The sequence below is a fragment of the Dreissena polymorpha genome, chromosome 5 (genome assembly GCF_020536995.1).
Source record: "Dreissena polymorpha isolate Duluth1 chromosome 5, UMN_Dpol_1.0, whole genome shotgun sequence".
NCBI classification, from domain to species: domain Eukaryota; kingdom Metazoa; phylum Mollusca; class Bivalvia; order Myida; family Dreissenidae; genus Dreissena; species Dreissena polymorpha.
Genome location: NC_068359.1, coordinates 107,905,246 through 107,920,309, shown reverse-complemented (window position 1 = coordinate 107,920,309; position 15,064 = coordinate 107,905,246). Strand labels below are relative to the sequence as shown.

The window sequence follows — 15,064 nt, the reverse complement described above, 5'->3', positions numbered from 1 at the left end:
AAAACTTGACATTTTTTTTGCAGAAAAATCACATTTTTTGAAATTTTCAAAGGAGAATAACTCCACTTACGTTCAACCGATTTCCATTTTTTTTTCAGTTCTGTACTTGTTATGTATTTCCCTTCAAAATTATGTATAACATCAATGGGTTATCAAAAAAAAAATTTTTTCATTGAAGTCGCTAGTCTTATGTATAAGACGCGCAAAGAATTTAGAGATACTTTTTATATGGGCTAAATTCTTTGAAATGTCTTATCGTGGAAAAGTCAAAAATGTGTTGGAAACCAGAAAGTTTTAATTTTCATCAATTTGCGTAAAATTGCGAAATAACATTACCAACTCATTCAGTTTTAGTTCAGAAGTCCATTTTTAACCTCAAATATCGTCGAATTGAAGTTGGAAAGGCATTAATTCTTCAGTTAAACTTCTGCTTAAATCGCAAAACAATCACTGACCTGTAACCATGTCATGAAACTGATTTAAATATGAACCAATCAGAAGAAGGCATTACATGTAATGTGTACGCGTACTTTTATTTAACATGAGCATTTAACACCAACTTTTACCTAACTAGATCTAGAATGCTAATCTTTGTCGATTTAATAAGCATATGTGCAAAACAGATATGGTGCAGTTTCTATTCACTCTTCTTCGTTTCAGCAAGTTTTTATGCATGTCTTTTTCGCACCTCTGTCTGTGTTGTTTTATGAACTTACATTCTACGTTACATAGGACAGTATACTGTACGATCTGTATCAATATTATTTATGTACAATATAAAAATAAAAGATGTAATTTATTTTAAAACTTTTTCATTGTCACTTTAGAAAAAAAAACAATGCTAGATTAGTCCAAAAAAGTATAATAACATCGGTTTACTATGTAACGCTCTGCACCACAACAGACAAACGCAAACTGTATTTTACGCTGTTTATTCTTCCGCATTTAAACCAGATGCTTTACATCGAGGTCCTGTTATCGATTTGTATCTACACAGCCAGGGAATCGAGACATATTGAAAAATTGAATAGTGGTTGAATTTAAATTGATCAGGCGTGCACAATTCAAAGTGTCATTACATAATATCTACGGAACATTATCGAGAAATGAATTATCTACACAGGTATGTAAATATTATTGCAATCCGTTGATATTAAGTGTCTTATATCGGGGCTTGAATGTTGCGCACAAAATCCTTGCGCAACAATGTAGACAAAGAAGGAAAAATTCCCACTATTGTTTTGGTCTTTCCCCCTTTGTACGCTCCAAATATTACCCATATAAAAAGTAGCTTAATATTTGAGCGTCAACAATTTGGACTAACTGCACTGCAGTGAGTGTCCCTAGTTTGACAGCCTTGAAACTGTCCACAACTGTGTCAAGCATACATGTCCATGATTGGGGTAAAGAGAAGTTGTCAGACCTTAATTTTACAATAGAATGGAATAAATTTCATTTTATAAGGCACTGATGACATCAGCATAATCTGCAAGCAACAGCAGCCGGGTGTTTCAACGCTTACTGACAACCTTGGCGCCAGCTACTTTTCCAAAAATATCATTTCAAAACAGTACAAAAAATGCCTGTTTTGTCACTAGCTTCTTTGAAAATATAACTGGCTACTTAAATTTTGATGGAGAACACTGTGTCAGACATTGGTAGAATTGTAATCATTTGTATCACTAAACTACTAGTTGTGGTGATTGTAATGTTTTTTGTAAACATAATTTTAATTGCAGGATATTGGTTATATATTTTTATCAACAAATAATTGTATCACTATTTTGAAATTAAATGAGCGTTTGAGATTCCGATAATAATGTTCTTTTAGCGCATTGGCAGGCAATGGTGGTCAATACACAGCCAATGTTCTATTTCTTAAATTAGTGTCACAGTCACACATAAAGGTCATGAAACACTATGGGACATTTTTACGTACATTGGTATTTGATTAAAAAGCATTGAAAGCTTATGGTTATCTAGTTATTTGTGGGTAAAAAATGCTTCAAAATAGTACAAATAGTGAGTGGAATTGGAAATGAACTGGCAGAGAGTTAATATCTTAGCCAAACTGTATAGAAATTAGAACAGGAGCATTTAATTGCAACATTGTTTATGAACAAAAGGAAGAGGATTGGTTGAAGTCAGTGTCCTGTGGGAAGTAAATTACTACCTGTTAGTAGTGACCACACCCATGCCAGAGTGTTGTTGTTCATGCCATAATATGACATTTTCTAATCAAGCTTGTTGTGAAGTGCCTGGTTGAAGGGCTTTGTAAAATATGGCCATCCTCCACAAGAAAGCCCAGAAGTTTTATCTGTACAGAAGACAAAGAATCTTAGTTTTACGCAATCTCTTGGCATGGAATCCATGGTGGTTTTCATTAAAAATATAATTCTTGTGAAGGTGGTCAGGGCCCTCAATCTATCAAATCTGCGGCCGAATTTGGGCCGCAGTCCCCCACCTGAAAAGTATACTTTTTTTTCCCTTTTTGGGGGAAAAAGTCCCCCTGAAATAAAAAAAATATTTAAAAAAAAAAATTTTTTTTAATAAGATGTGTCTCATGATTATTATATCTCAATTCTATTTCAAGTTTATCTTGTCAAACATACTAAATTATGAAAAATGAAATGAATTTATATATTGCAAACATGTACAAATGTAATAATGAGAGAGTAAGAAAAAAATCCCCCCAAAAGCGAAACGCCGCGAAAATTCCCCCCTCATGAGGGTAGCGACCTGCTTCCCCTAAAAGGGATTGAGGGCCCTGATGGTTCAAGGATTTCTGTGCCGCAGAATAGATTATTATTCATGTTAGAACACACTTAAATTACTAAAAACCGCAGTCCCCCACCTGAAAAGTATACTTTTTTCCCCTTTTGGGGGGAAAAAGTCCCCCTGAAATAAATTTTTTTTTATTTTTTTTTTTAATAAGATGTGTCTCATGATTATTTTATCTCAATTCTATTTCAATTTTATCTTGTCAAACATACTAAATTATGAAAAATGAAATGAATTTTTATGTCCCCCACTATAGTAGTGGGGGACATATTGTTTTTGCCCTGTCTGTCTGTCTGTTGGTCTGTCTGTTGGTCTGTTGGTCTGTTTGCGCCAACTTTAACATTTTGCAATAACTGTTGCTATATTGAAGATAGCAACTTCATATTTGGCATGCATGTGTATCTCATGAAGCTGCACATTTTGAGTGGTGAAAGGTCAAGGTCAAGGTCATCCTTCAAGGTCAGAGGTCAAATATATGTGGCCAAAATGGCTCATTTTATGAAGACTTTTGCAATATTGAAGATAGCAACTTGATATTTGGCATGCATGTGTATCTCATGGAGCTGCACATTTTGAGTGGTGAAATGTCAAGGTCAAGGTCATCCTTCAAGGTCAGAGGTCAAATATATGTGGCCCAAATCGCTTATTTTATAAATACTTCTGCAATATTGAAGATAGCAACTTGATATTTGGCATGCATGTGCATCTCATGGAGCTGCACATTTTGAGTGGTGAAAGGTCAAGGTCATCCTTCAAGGTCAGAGGTCAAATATCTGTGGCCCAAATCGCTTATTTTATGAATTCTTTTGCAATATTGAAGATAGCAACTTGATATTTGGCATGCACGTGTATCTCATGGAGCTGCACATTTTGAGTGGTGAAAGGTCAAGGTCATCCTTCACAAGGTCAATGTCATCCTACAAGGTCAAACATCATATAGGGGGACATTGTGTTTCACAAACACATCTTGTTTATAGTGCAAACATGTACAAATGTAATAATGAGAGAGTAAGAAAAAAAATCCCCCCAAAAGTGAAACGCTGCGAAAATTCCCCCCTCATGAGGGTAGCGACCCGCTTCCCCTAAAATGGATTGAGGGCCCTGGTGGTTCAAGGATTTCTGTGCCGCAGAATAGATAATTATTCATGTAAGAACACACTTAAATTACTAAAAACCTTTTTAAATAAAAGTATTTGCGTATACAAAATGTCTGGTCTATTGTTGCAGATTCCAGAGTTTGACAACTTGTATCTTGATATGAATGGCATTGTTCATGTGTGCTCTCACCCTGAAGATGACAACCCACACTTCAGAATTACAGAGGAAAAGATCTTCACAGATATCATGTACTACATCGACGTAAGATGGCTTGTTTTTGTTTTTTGTTAATCTGTACACTTTGGTGAAAATTTTATGTTGAATAACACATAGAGAAATCAATTTCAAATTGTATTAATACACTGCAACTCCAATATATCACGGTCCGTTATATCGCGTTGTCCAATATATCGCGAATCGGCTATGGCTCTCAAAAATCTGACGAGCATAATCCCCAAATAACATGTTTTAATCTGAGAATTTTATGAATTAAAATCCGATTCAAGCTAGTATTTTTGCCCCTGTTTCACCCACTTTAATCCAACATTCATAATACAGTTTTGACCAGATTGTTTGCTTACATTGTACATCACTTTAAAACCTGTGTACTGCGATAAACAATAGCCCCACGTGTCAAACATCACAGGTCATTTCGGGTGTTACTATTTTCCATTGAATTTTCTTTGAACTGCCGAAACGAGCCAGTGCACCCATGAAGGTGTATACAAGTATAACTGTAAATGTCACAAGTCAATACTGACCTATCTAAACAATCTTTGTGCGTTAGATACAGTGTAAACTACTTACTTTTAATTTGAAGGTAAAGATCCCTCAGTTTGTCAAAATGCACTACTTTTAAAACCCATGCTTTTCATGAGAATGAATGACGTCATTTTGTACATGGGTCTAATTTGTGCATGCTTTCTTGAACAATAAAACTCGACAATGTTTTTCGGATTACAAATTTAATTATGCGCATTTGAAAATACACACATGGAATAATGTTTTGTGTTATTATTTTTATACCAATGAATAACATATGGATATAACACATACTTGAATAAGGTAGGTAAATAGCGTGTTTTGAGATTGCCAAACTATGCTTATGCATACATATACATGCATACATAACCTGACCATTTATATCCCGCGCCGGATACATCAAGGTCGCGATCTTTGGACCCCTTCAGCCGCAATATATTGGAGTTGCAGTGTATTATGAATCTTTTTCAAAAATATATGTGTATGGTTTCAACAAAGTATTTTTCTCCTTAAAATGTTTTTCAGACTTTTATTATTTGTGTTTCTATATATTTATAGTTGAATAAATTATAAATTTGTATTTTATATAGTCCTAACATGCAAAGGCATCATCTGTATTTTCAGTTTCTGTTTCGCATGATAAAGCCCCAAAAGGTGTTCTTCATGGCAGTGGATGGGGTGGCACCTAGAGCAAAGATGAACCAGCAGAGAGGGCGTAGATTCAGGTGGGTCATCGCTTTTGCCCATGGGATGTAGAATGTCACTTTCTCGAGGACTAAGTCCTGATTGGGCATGCTCAATATAGTTATTGCAAGTCTGACTGAACAAGTTCATTGTTCATGGCTAAAATTGAACATTCAATGAAGCATGATTGCAAATGTAAACTCTAAAGTGCCTTTATAATATTTCTTGCAGTCTTAAAAAAACTAAAATATTTAACATGGAAAAAGCTAAATTCGAAAGTGACCCGCTACCAGCATATACAAGAGTGTCTGTTTCTAATTATCCAGACATAAACATGTTAAAATGTACTGTGCAAATTCCCATATGCTTGTACTTTCATAACTCTTTTTTCGGTACGCAAACTAGTACATGAAAAGTAGCTTTTTTAAAAATTAACAGCATGTGTTCAATGAAAGATGGCTATTGAAATCTCCTGACAAAGGAGCTTTTATTTTGTACGATGCCCCTGTTACCTATATGACTTATTGGCTATTGTAAAGAACATGTTTAACAAAGATGCAGCAGTAGGAACCATCTGAAATGAGTCATAATCTTATACTTTAAATAAATATGAATTAATGAATGATATCTTGTATTACCCTAATACAATTAAAATGCTTCAATACTGTTTTGCTGACATGTGTTCACAGTTTGTTGTTCTTAAAGGTCTGCACGTGAGGCTGAAGAGTTGGAGAAGCGAGCCCGTGAGAAAGGCGAGACACTGCCGACAGAAAAACGCTTCGACTCCAACTGCATCACGCCAGGTATGTAAGCAAAGGGGAACAGCCTATCTTACAGGAGTGTGATTTTTCATTTGTTGAGCCATTTTTAGCTCGGCTGTTTTCGGAGAAAACCCAAGGTATTGTCATAGCCAGCTCTTCGTCCGCTGTCCACGTCGTGCTAAAACCTTTACATCATTTTGTTAAGGTTTTGAACATTGGCTCTTAAATCAAAGTGCTTCAACCTACAACTTTGAAACTTCACATGTAGCTGCACCTTGATGAGTTCTACGTGCCACACCCATTTTTGGGTCACTAGTTTAAAGGTCAAGGTCACTGTGACCTCTAAAAAAAAAAAAAAAAAATTCTGACAAGCTTTCACTTATTAGCTCGGCTGTTTTCGGAGAAAACCCGAGGTATTGTCATAGCCATTTCGTCCGCCGTAGGCGTCGTGCTAAAACCTTAACATTTGCTCTAAAATCAAAGTGCTTCCACCTATAACTTTGAAACAATATATGTAGATGCACCTTGATGAGCTCTACACGCCACACCCAATTTTAGGTCACTAGGTCAAAGGTCAAGGTCACTGTGACCTCTAAAAAAAAAAAAATCTGACAAGCTTTTGCAGCAGAGCGTTGGCACGCGTTATGCAGTGCTCTTGTTTTATTTAAGCGTTTCCTTGTTTTCATTTACTAAATTGCTATCCTTCCACACCACACATCCAAAAATGAAAAAAAGTGAAATCTCTGATCCCTTTATATTATTTGTTTCATGGTCTCTTAATGGCCTTATATGGTGTGATACAGGGCCTAAAATTAATATTTTGTAGAGTCAGTAAGAAGCTTTGTAACAAATTTATATCACTGTTCCATTCTTTCTCCAGCATCAGAGTAATGACAATAAAAAAGTTATACATGCTGACTTTTATGATGCCATGTTATTACTTCAATGACATCATTCAACTTCACTTACTTTCTATGAAATAGTACTGACCAAATATAGACGAATACATGGTCAGCATGTGACCTGGCTTAGCCAATTAATAATGAGTAGTCTGTACAAGGTAAAATAAAAAATATCTTTGGTTGCTCCTGTTCTGCAGGTACCCCATTCATGGTGCGTCTTCAAGAACAGCTCAAGTACTTTGTGGTGCAGAAAGTGAGCCAGGACCCACTGTGGAAGGGTGTACGCATCTACCTGTCCGGACATGAGGTGAGGAAAACCATCAGAGATAAGATCTCTAAGGGGAAATACTGAGAGCAAAACTGCAGGGTAAGAATTACCAGCATGCTCTGTTTTGCTTTTCCCCCAGATTCCCCACTGAACTCTTTATTGCCAGTGCCCCAGATAAGCTGCGTATCTGCATCTTTCACCCTATTAAAATGTTTAAAAACGCAAAAAAATACAATATCATGCGTATTGAAAACGCAACTAATTTGACCTTTTATGCAAATTCGTCAGATTTGATGCGTACGATACAATAGCTTCGATCGAAAATGCTTTGCTCATTTTCGGTATTTTCTCTTTTGAATTATTATCATAACGCGGCGATGCTTTCATTCAGCAAGTGCCTGGATGATAAAGCAGGAAAACAGTAGAGCTGTAACTATTCGGTTCGATGCATCGAAAAACCGGTTCAACGCCGCCGATTCGATTTCGATACCAATATGGCCAATTTCGATTCGAGTCACTGCAATCCCGATTGATCCGCATTTTAAACCTTACTTTCCAAATCCGTCGTGTAAACTTTCTTGTCATTTGTAATACGTATTGTGACTGGTCAGTAGCCAATATGGCATCCAATGAATGAATGAATACAATGCTGAGCATTTCATCAGCCGGTAAAATGGCTTCTTAAACCACGCTGAAAGAAGCACCGTCAAAATTAAAATAAAAAGTATGGGAACATTTTGGGTTTCGGGAAGGTTCTGATGCAAAGGCAACTTGCAAAACGTGTTTCGTTGACGTAAGTTGAAATCAGTCAGTTGGTTTGTTTACTTAACTGTGTGCATTCTGTTAAGAAGTCAACTGGTTGTTGTTTATTTACTTACATGTTTGTTTTTGTTTTGTTTTTCTGTTAAACACATGTGATACAGTGTGCATTTTATGTTAGTTAAGAATAACTCAACAGGAAGTTTTGTTCAATAAATGTGTTACTTATAAAACAATGTGCGTTTTTAAATTTTATTTCAAAAATTGAACACTTTAAATGTACAACATAATAACTTAATCAGTTAATAACAAATACCAAACATATTAATTCATGCCCTGGACAAACCAAACATGAAGTAGTTTGCAAAATAAGCTGCAAATAGTTTAATTTGAATCCAATCGAAAATAATCGAATTGGACCATTTGGTATCGAAATCGGATCGAATGATGAGTGAATCATTACAGCTCTAGAAAACAGTCAAAGTTATTCAAACACTCTGCGGACTAGATTTCATAGTTAAATAAAGTCTTAACAAATTATTTTAAATAAAGTCTTAACAAATTATTTACAGCGACATACAAGCGTTTTCATTGTGCATGTTTTGTAAAGCGTCTGTACTTTCAGTTTCTTTAACGATGCGAAATAAAAAAGTCTAAGACAGGTTAAAAGATGTCTGCAATTGTTGCGCCAAAATATCAGTCGATCGCAAACTTTTTCGAAGAGCTGCCACAGCTACTGGAAGTTCTGCCTTAGGATGCATTGATTGAGTGAACAATATTTAGAACATGTTTATATGTTTGACAGTTACAAAGATGTCAGTTGTTTTCTCAGGTTTAAAGTTTATATTATGGACAGTTTCAAGGATAAAAGATGTGATGAAACATCAGTTTATTAAATTTAATTATGATAGTTTACAGTTTATTGAATCAATACAAGTGTGCAGCTTCAACAGAAGTAAAGCAGCAATGATTTTAAGGTTTGCATTTTTTTAACTCAGTTCACCCTATTTCAAGAAAGAAATCACCCTATTTTTCAAAATCAATGGGTAAAAACCCTATTTCCCAAATAATTATATGGGGCACTGTATTGCAAAATAAAATGGGAAAATGGTCTGAAATTTAAATATATTCAAGTGAAAAGACTATGCTTATGTTCTAAGTAACGCTTATAAGATTAAGAAATTCTTTGAGTAAATGTTAGACATTGTCAACAGATTGGTGCAGCTCGTAACTTTTGTGACCTCAGAGTTTACCCTACAATTGCTTTTGACATTTACAGTGCTGAAAAGCCTTCCTGGCAAATAGATGTCAGTCTATTGATTCCAAAAATATATGTTGGTATCTGAGCATTGTATTGAGCTTATTGAATCTGTTTATATTTGCAATTACACATTTACACCATTTTAAATTTGGATCTTCAGTTATTTAAGAATGTAATACATAAATTCTAAGTGCTTCTCAAAGAGGCACTGTTTTATAGGAATAGATGCCACGGTTTATTTAATTTTGATGCAACTTAGGTGAAACAACTAATTATCACTGGTAGTTAAACAGAAGGGTTCTGTGAAAACTGGTGTAACTTTTTTGAATAGAGGACTTGTGAATGTCAAAAGTCAATGCAAGCCCAGACTTACATGTCTGAATATAGCTAATGCCTATTTCAGACACCCGGTGAGGGTGAACACAAGATCATGGACTTCATCAGGGCCGAGAGGGCAGGCCCAGGCTATGATCCCAACACCAGGCACTGTTTGTATGGACTGGATGCCGATCTGGTACGTAGCCTACTCTAATGATTGGGAGGGTCAATATGGGGATATTTGAATGACAGCCACTGTTTGTATGGACTGGATGCCGATCTGGTACGTGGCCAACTCTAATGTTTGGGAGGGTCAGTATGGGGATATTTGAATGACAGCCACTGTTTGTATGGACAACAACAGGATCAGGTATGATATGAAGGCAGGGTCTAAGAATGGAGAGGATTTATATGCAGAGAATTCAATAATGACCTCTGTATGAACTGGATGCAGATCTGGTTTGAAGGCTGTAGTTGGAATATTCTCACTATTTGCTGATACTGTTTTTCTATTTGAAATAAATTGCAAAGATTATGCTTATAATCATGGTGACATGCCTAAGGTTGAAAAGGAGGTAACCAGTTTGTGGCCCACTCTCTGTTACCATGCACAAATCATTATCATTGCCAATGGTTTGGCTTGTCTGGGAGCTTACTCACTTGAAAACAGTGGCAAACCAAGTCTTTGCATTATGATATCATTTAATTACTGTGATTTCCATGACAATAATTATTTTTTTTACTTTTATTTAAATTTTATCGTATTGGTTTTAGTCTTAATTCATATTATTGCAAATGATGTGTTAGATAATGTTTTTTCCATGTTTGATGTTGTGCAAGCATTATACATTTTGTTGACCATTACAAATATAATATTGTGCCCATATGATATGTTTGTTTTCCTGTTACACTGATAATATTGTGCAAGTATGAAACATTTGGTTGCCTGTTACTCTGATACTAGTGTGCAAGTATGATACATTAAGTTGCCTGTTACACAGATATAAGTGTGCATATAGGATACATTTGGTTGGCTTTTACACAGATATTTTGTAAGTAAGAAACATTTGGTTGCCTGTTACTGATATAATATTGTGCAAGTATATTTCAAGTGGTTACCTGTTACACAGATAATATGAGTCGTGTTCTGAGAAAATTGGGCATAATGCATGTGCGTAAAGTGTCGTCCCTGATTAGACTGCACAGGCTTATCTGGGACGACACTTTACGCACATGCATTAAGCCCAATTTTCTCAGAACAAGACACATATTGTGCAAGTATGATGCATTGTGTTGCCTGTTTCACAGATGATGCTAGGGCTGGCCACACATGAACCCCACTTCTCCCTCTTAAGAGAAGAAGTCCGTTTTGGAAAAATGCCCAAGCACAAATCAGCTAAGAGGTATGAATGGGAGGTGTAAATGCATGAATGTTAATGTTTATTTTGTACAGACTATTGGCTAACTGATTTAACAATTCAATATTTAAACATTTTAGATTGTTTATGTTTATTTTGTGCATTTCACTAAATTTACACATTTTTATCTCGGCTGTTTTCGGAGAAAATCCGAGGCATAATCATAGCTGTGTCGTTTGCCGTAGGCGTCAGGCTAAAACCTTGACATTTTGCTCTAAAATCAAAGTGCTTCCACCTACAACTTTGAAACTTCATATGTAGATGCACCTTGATGAGATCTACATGCCACACCCATTTGTGGGTTACTAGTTCAAAGGTCAAGGTCACCTTTAAAAAAAAATCTGACAAACTTTTATTTATTCAAAACTGCACCCGCAGCCGAGTATGATCATGTATTAAAAGCTGTTCTGTGTTCATTAGAATATAGGACATCGTACATGTTGTGACATTTTCTGATGATTCATTACCAATATGATTAAACTGAAACACAACATTGAAATACTCTCAATGAGCTTAAATGTGGTAGCATTTAGGGAAACTACTTGATAGTTTTATGCTATAATGTATCATCCACTAGATGGGTTGAGGTTTAGGGTAGCTAATCCGCACTGGCTAATCAGGGACGACACTTTCCGCTTTTTATGACATTTTTTGTTAAAATGAAGTCCAATTTAGGTGGAAAGTGTCGTTCCTGATTAGCTTGTGTGGGCTGCACTTTATGCACATGCATTTTCCCCAGTTTTCTCAGAATGCGACTAATATATCTACTATTTGTATATAAAATGGGTCAGCACTGTTTGTAACTGTGAATTCTATAAGGCATTTCCAAAGGTATGGAGGTCTTGATTACAACTATCAGGGCTACCCCTCACAAATTTGTTATTAACTTTGGCAAAATTCTCTTTATTTTATGGGTATCTATGGGAAAAAACGTGGTAAAAAAAATCTTAGGCAGAGTTGTGCAATGTGTGAGCAATGGCTATTTTACAGTGGGAATCTTGACTACTCTGTGTTATAACACTTGTAGACCCCAGACCCCTGAAGAAACCACGTTCCATCTGCTGCACCTGTCTCTATTCCGGGAGTACCTGGATTTTGAGTTCTCCGCCCTCCGTGATACGTTGACAGACTTTAAGTACAACCTAGAGAATGTCATTGATGACTGGGTTCTCATGGGTTTTTTGGTGGGCAATGACTTCATACCCCACCTGCCCAACCTGCATATCAACCATGATGCCTTGCCCCTTCTGTGGAGGACATATATGGAGGTGCTGCCTCAGTGTGGAGGTATGTAGTCACCAGGTCAGCCATAGGCCAGAACCACTTCAGCCCTTTTTAGCTAGACTATTATATATGAAATATATATAGTGGAGCTATCCTTCTCCCCCCGGCGTTGGCGTTAGCGTTGGCGATAGCGTTAGCATGCAAATGTTAAAGTTTGCGTACTACCCCAAATATTTTCAATGTCCCTTAAAATATTGCTTTCATATTTTGCATACTTCTTTACCAACATGACCCCAACCTATGCACAAGAGCAGACAACTCTATCAAGCATTTTGTAATAATTATGGCCCCTTTTCCACTTAGAATATGCAGCAAATGTTAAAGTTTGTGTACTACCCCAAATATTTTCAATGTCCCTTGAAATATTGCTTTCATATTTTGCATACTTCTTTACCAACATAACCCCAACCTATACACAAGAGCAGACAACTCTATCAAGCATTTTGTAATAATTATGGCCCCTTTTTCACTTAGAATATGCAGCAAATGTTTAAGTTTGCATACTACCCCCAAATATTTTCAATGTCCCTTGACATATTGCTTTCATATTTTGCAAACTTCTTTACCAACATGACCCCAATCTATAAACAAGAGCAGACAACTGTATCAAGCATTTTGTAAGAATTATGGCCCTTTTTCCATTATAATATGCATATTACTTTAGTTACATTGCCTTAACTTCTTTATTTATGATCAGATTTTATTAATACTTTGACAAAACAACACTTACCTGAATACCACAATGGATTCCACCCAAACAATACCTCACGCGCCAACCCAGAATCCCTGCCCCCCCCTCACAATTTTTTTGATTAATTTTTCCTTTTTTTTTATTTTTGAAAGATAATCTAATAAATGACCACACCCACATTACACCCCCCTCTCAACCCCCCCTCCCCCCCCCCCCCAAAAAAACAACAAAATTCCCTTTTTTTAATTTTGAAAGATCGTCTATTAAATTATTGAATATGAACAATTTCCCCATGATGGCTTACGTTATACTGTCAAGCACTCGAATAGTCGAGTGCGCTGTGCTCTGACAGCTCTTGTTTATGCTCCCGGTAGGATGGCATATAGCAGTTGAACTGTCAGTCTGTGATTCCGTCCGAAAACTTTTAACAGTGGTCCCAAAACTTTAACTGGTCATAAATTTTGCAATATTGAAGATAGCAACTTGATATTTGGCATGCATGTGTATCTCATGGAGCTGCACATTTTGAGTGGTAAAATGTCAAGTTCGAGGTCATCCTTCAAGGTCAAAGGTCGAAAGTACAAATCCAAGGGAAGTAATAAGCTTTAAAGGCAGATAATTATCTGTACCTGCCAAATGATTAAAAAATAATAATCAAAGAGACTCAGTAGGGGGCATTGTGTTTCTGACAAACACATCTCTTGTGTCTTCTTTATCAGGACCAGTAAAATGCTTTTTCCCTACAAAGGAAAAATGAAAAAAAATCCCTATTGCCGTCTGAAAAATTCCCAAAATTTAGAAACACTGTGTCAATTTTGTTTCAAAAGCAATTTATCTGCAACTGAACAAATAAAATGAGCACAGCCACTAAAACTGAATATTTCAGCTAAAAGGCATAAAAAAGGATATTAAGATGGGTTTGTGCAATAAGTATTACGCAATTAAAATAACCCATTAATCCAAATCTGAAGAACATTACATGAATTTTTTTAATTTCATGAGGGTTTATAGTGCTTATTAGAGCTGCAATGATTCGATCCGATTCATCGAAAATCGATTCCAAATGCTTTGATTCGATTACGATACCAAACCTACCAAATTTGATTCGATTCTTTAACATATATACATAGATACGTAAAGCACGCTGTATTCTGACTATTGATACGGGAAGGTGAAGGTTTTATGTTTACCTGTAATTACGACCCGCTCGATTGGTTGCTTATTACTTTAGTCATCCAATCAATAAGCGCGTTACAATCTACTTTCGGAAAAAGCGTCAAAATGGCTGAACAAGTTGTTGCCGACAAATTGAAATTATCAGATGCGCCTAAGAAGCTAAAATCAAAAGTGTGGCAGTATTTTGGGTTTCGGGATGGTAGCCCTACCGATAAAGCAAAGTGTAAACTGTGCTTCACGGATGTGGCGCACGCAAAGTCCGGCTCAACCACTAATCTAATGCAACATGTCAAACGCAAACATAACGTTGATTTAGCAAGACTTAGAGGTCGCACAAGTGCAACTACTGAAGTCGCGAGCCAGAAAAGTAGTTCTATTTCTGTTGGAATTTTGTTAAGTTTATTAGAGAATGTGATTTGTCCTACAGGTAACAGGTGATGCTGTCATGTCACAATGGTAGACATGCTTATTGCGGTTTTGGGTTAAAGTATTATGTGATAGTACTACCATTCAACTGATTCCAGATACGTTCTTATGATTATTTATTTATTTTTTATATTATTGTAATCAACACAATCTTCTAGTCAGAAGTTTTTATATTAAAATTCCTAATTTGCTTTTCTTTTTTATGTGTTTTATTGAAATCACATTTGAACAGAAATGTTAATTTTGAGGCATAAGAGTGAATATATGATAAAACTAGGTTTGAAGATGAATCAAATAAAAAAATCGGTATTAGAGTGTCTAAAATCGAAATCGAATCGAGCTGTTGGTGAATCGTTGCAGCTCTGGTGCTTATAAATTTTTAGTCAATTTGGGCTGTTCCAGTTCTTAACATAATTGGGCAACCAAAATTGCAGAGGTTAAACATACCTAATGAACTGCCTTTCAAATCTATTGA

General features: G+C 35.9%; 1 protein-coding gene across 1 annotated transcript in view; it reads left to right on the top strand.

Annotated features, from left to right (window-relative positions):
- Positions 1-15,064, top strand: part of LOC127880721 (5'-3' exoribonuclease 1-like) — a 92,502-nt gene that overhangs the window by 3,888 nt on the left and 73,550 nt on the right. The window contains exons 2-8 of the mRNA XM_052428078.1: positions 4,009-4,140; positions 5,266-5,366; positions 6,031-6,128; positions 7,186-7,295; positions 9,680-9,790; positions 10,903-10,997; positions 12,040-12,299. Coding sequence (XP_052284038.1) covers positions 4,009-4,140; positions 5,266-5,366; positions 6,031-6,128; positions 7,186-7,295; positions 9,680-9,790; positions 10,903-10,997; positions 12,040-12,299 — 907 coding nt within the window. The remainder of the gene's footprint in view (positions 1-4,008; positions 4,141-5,265; positions 5,367-6,030; positions 6,129-7,185; positions 7,296-9,679; positions 9,791-10,902; positions 10,998-12,039; positions 12,300-15,064) is intronic.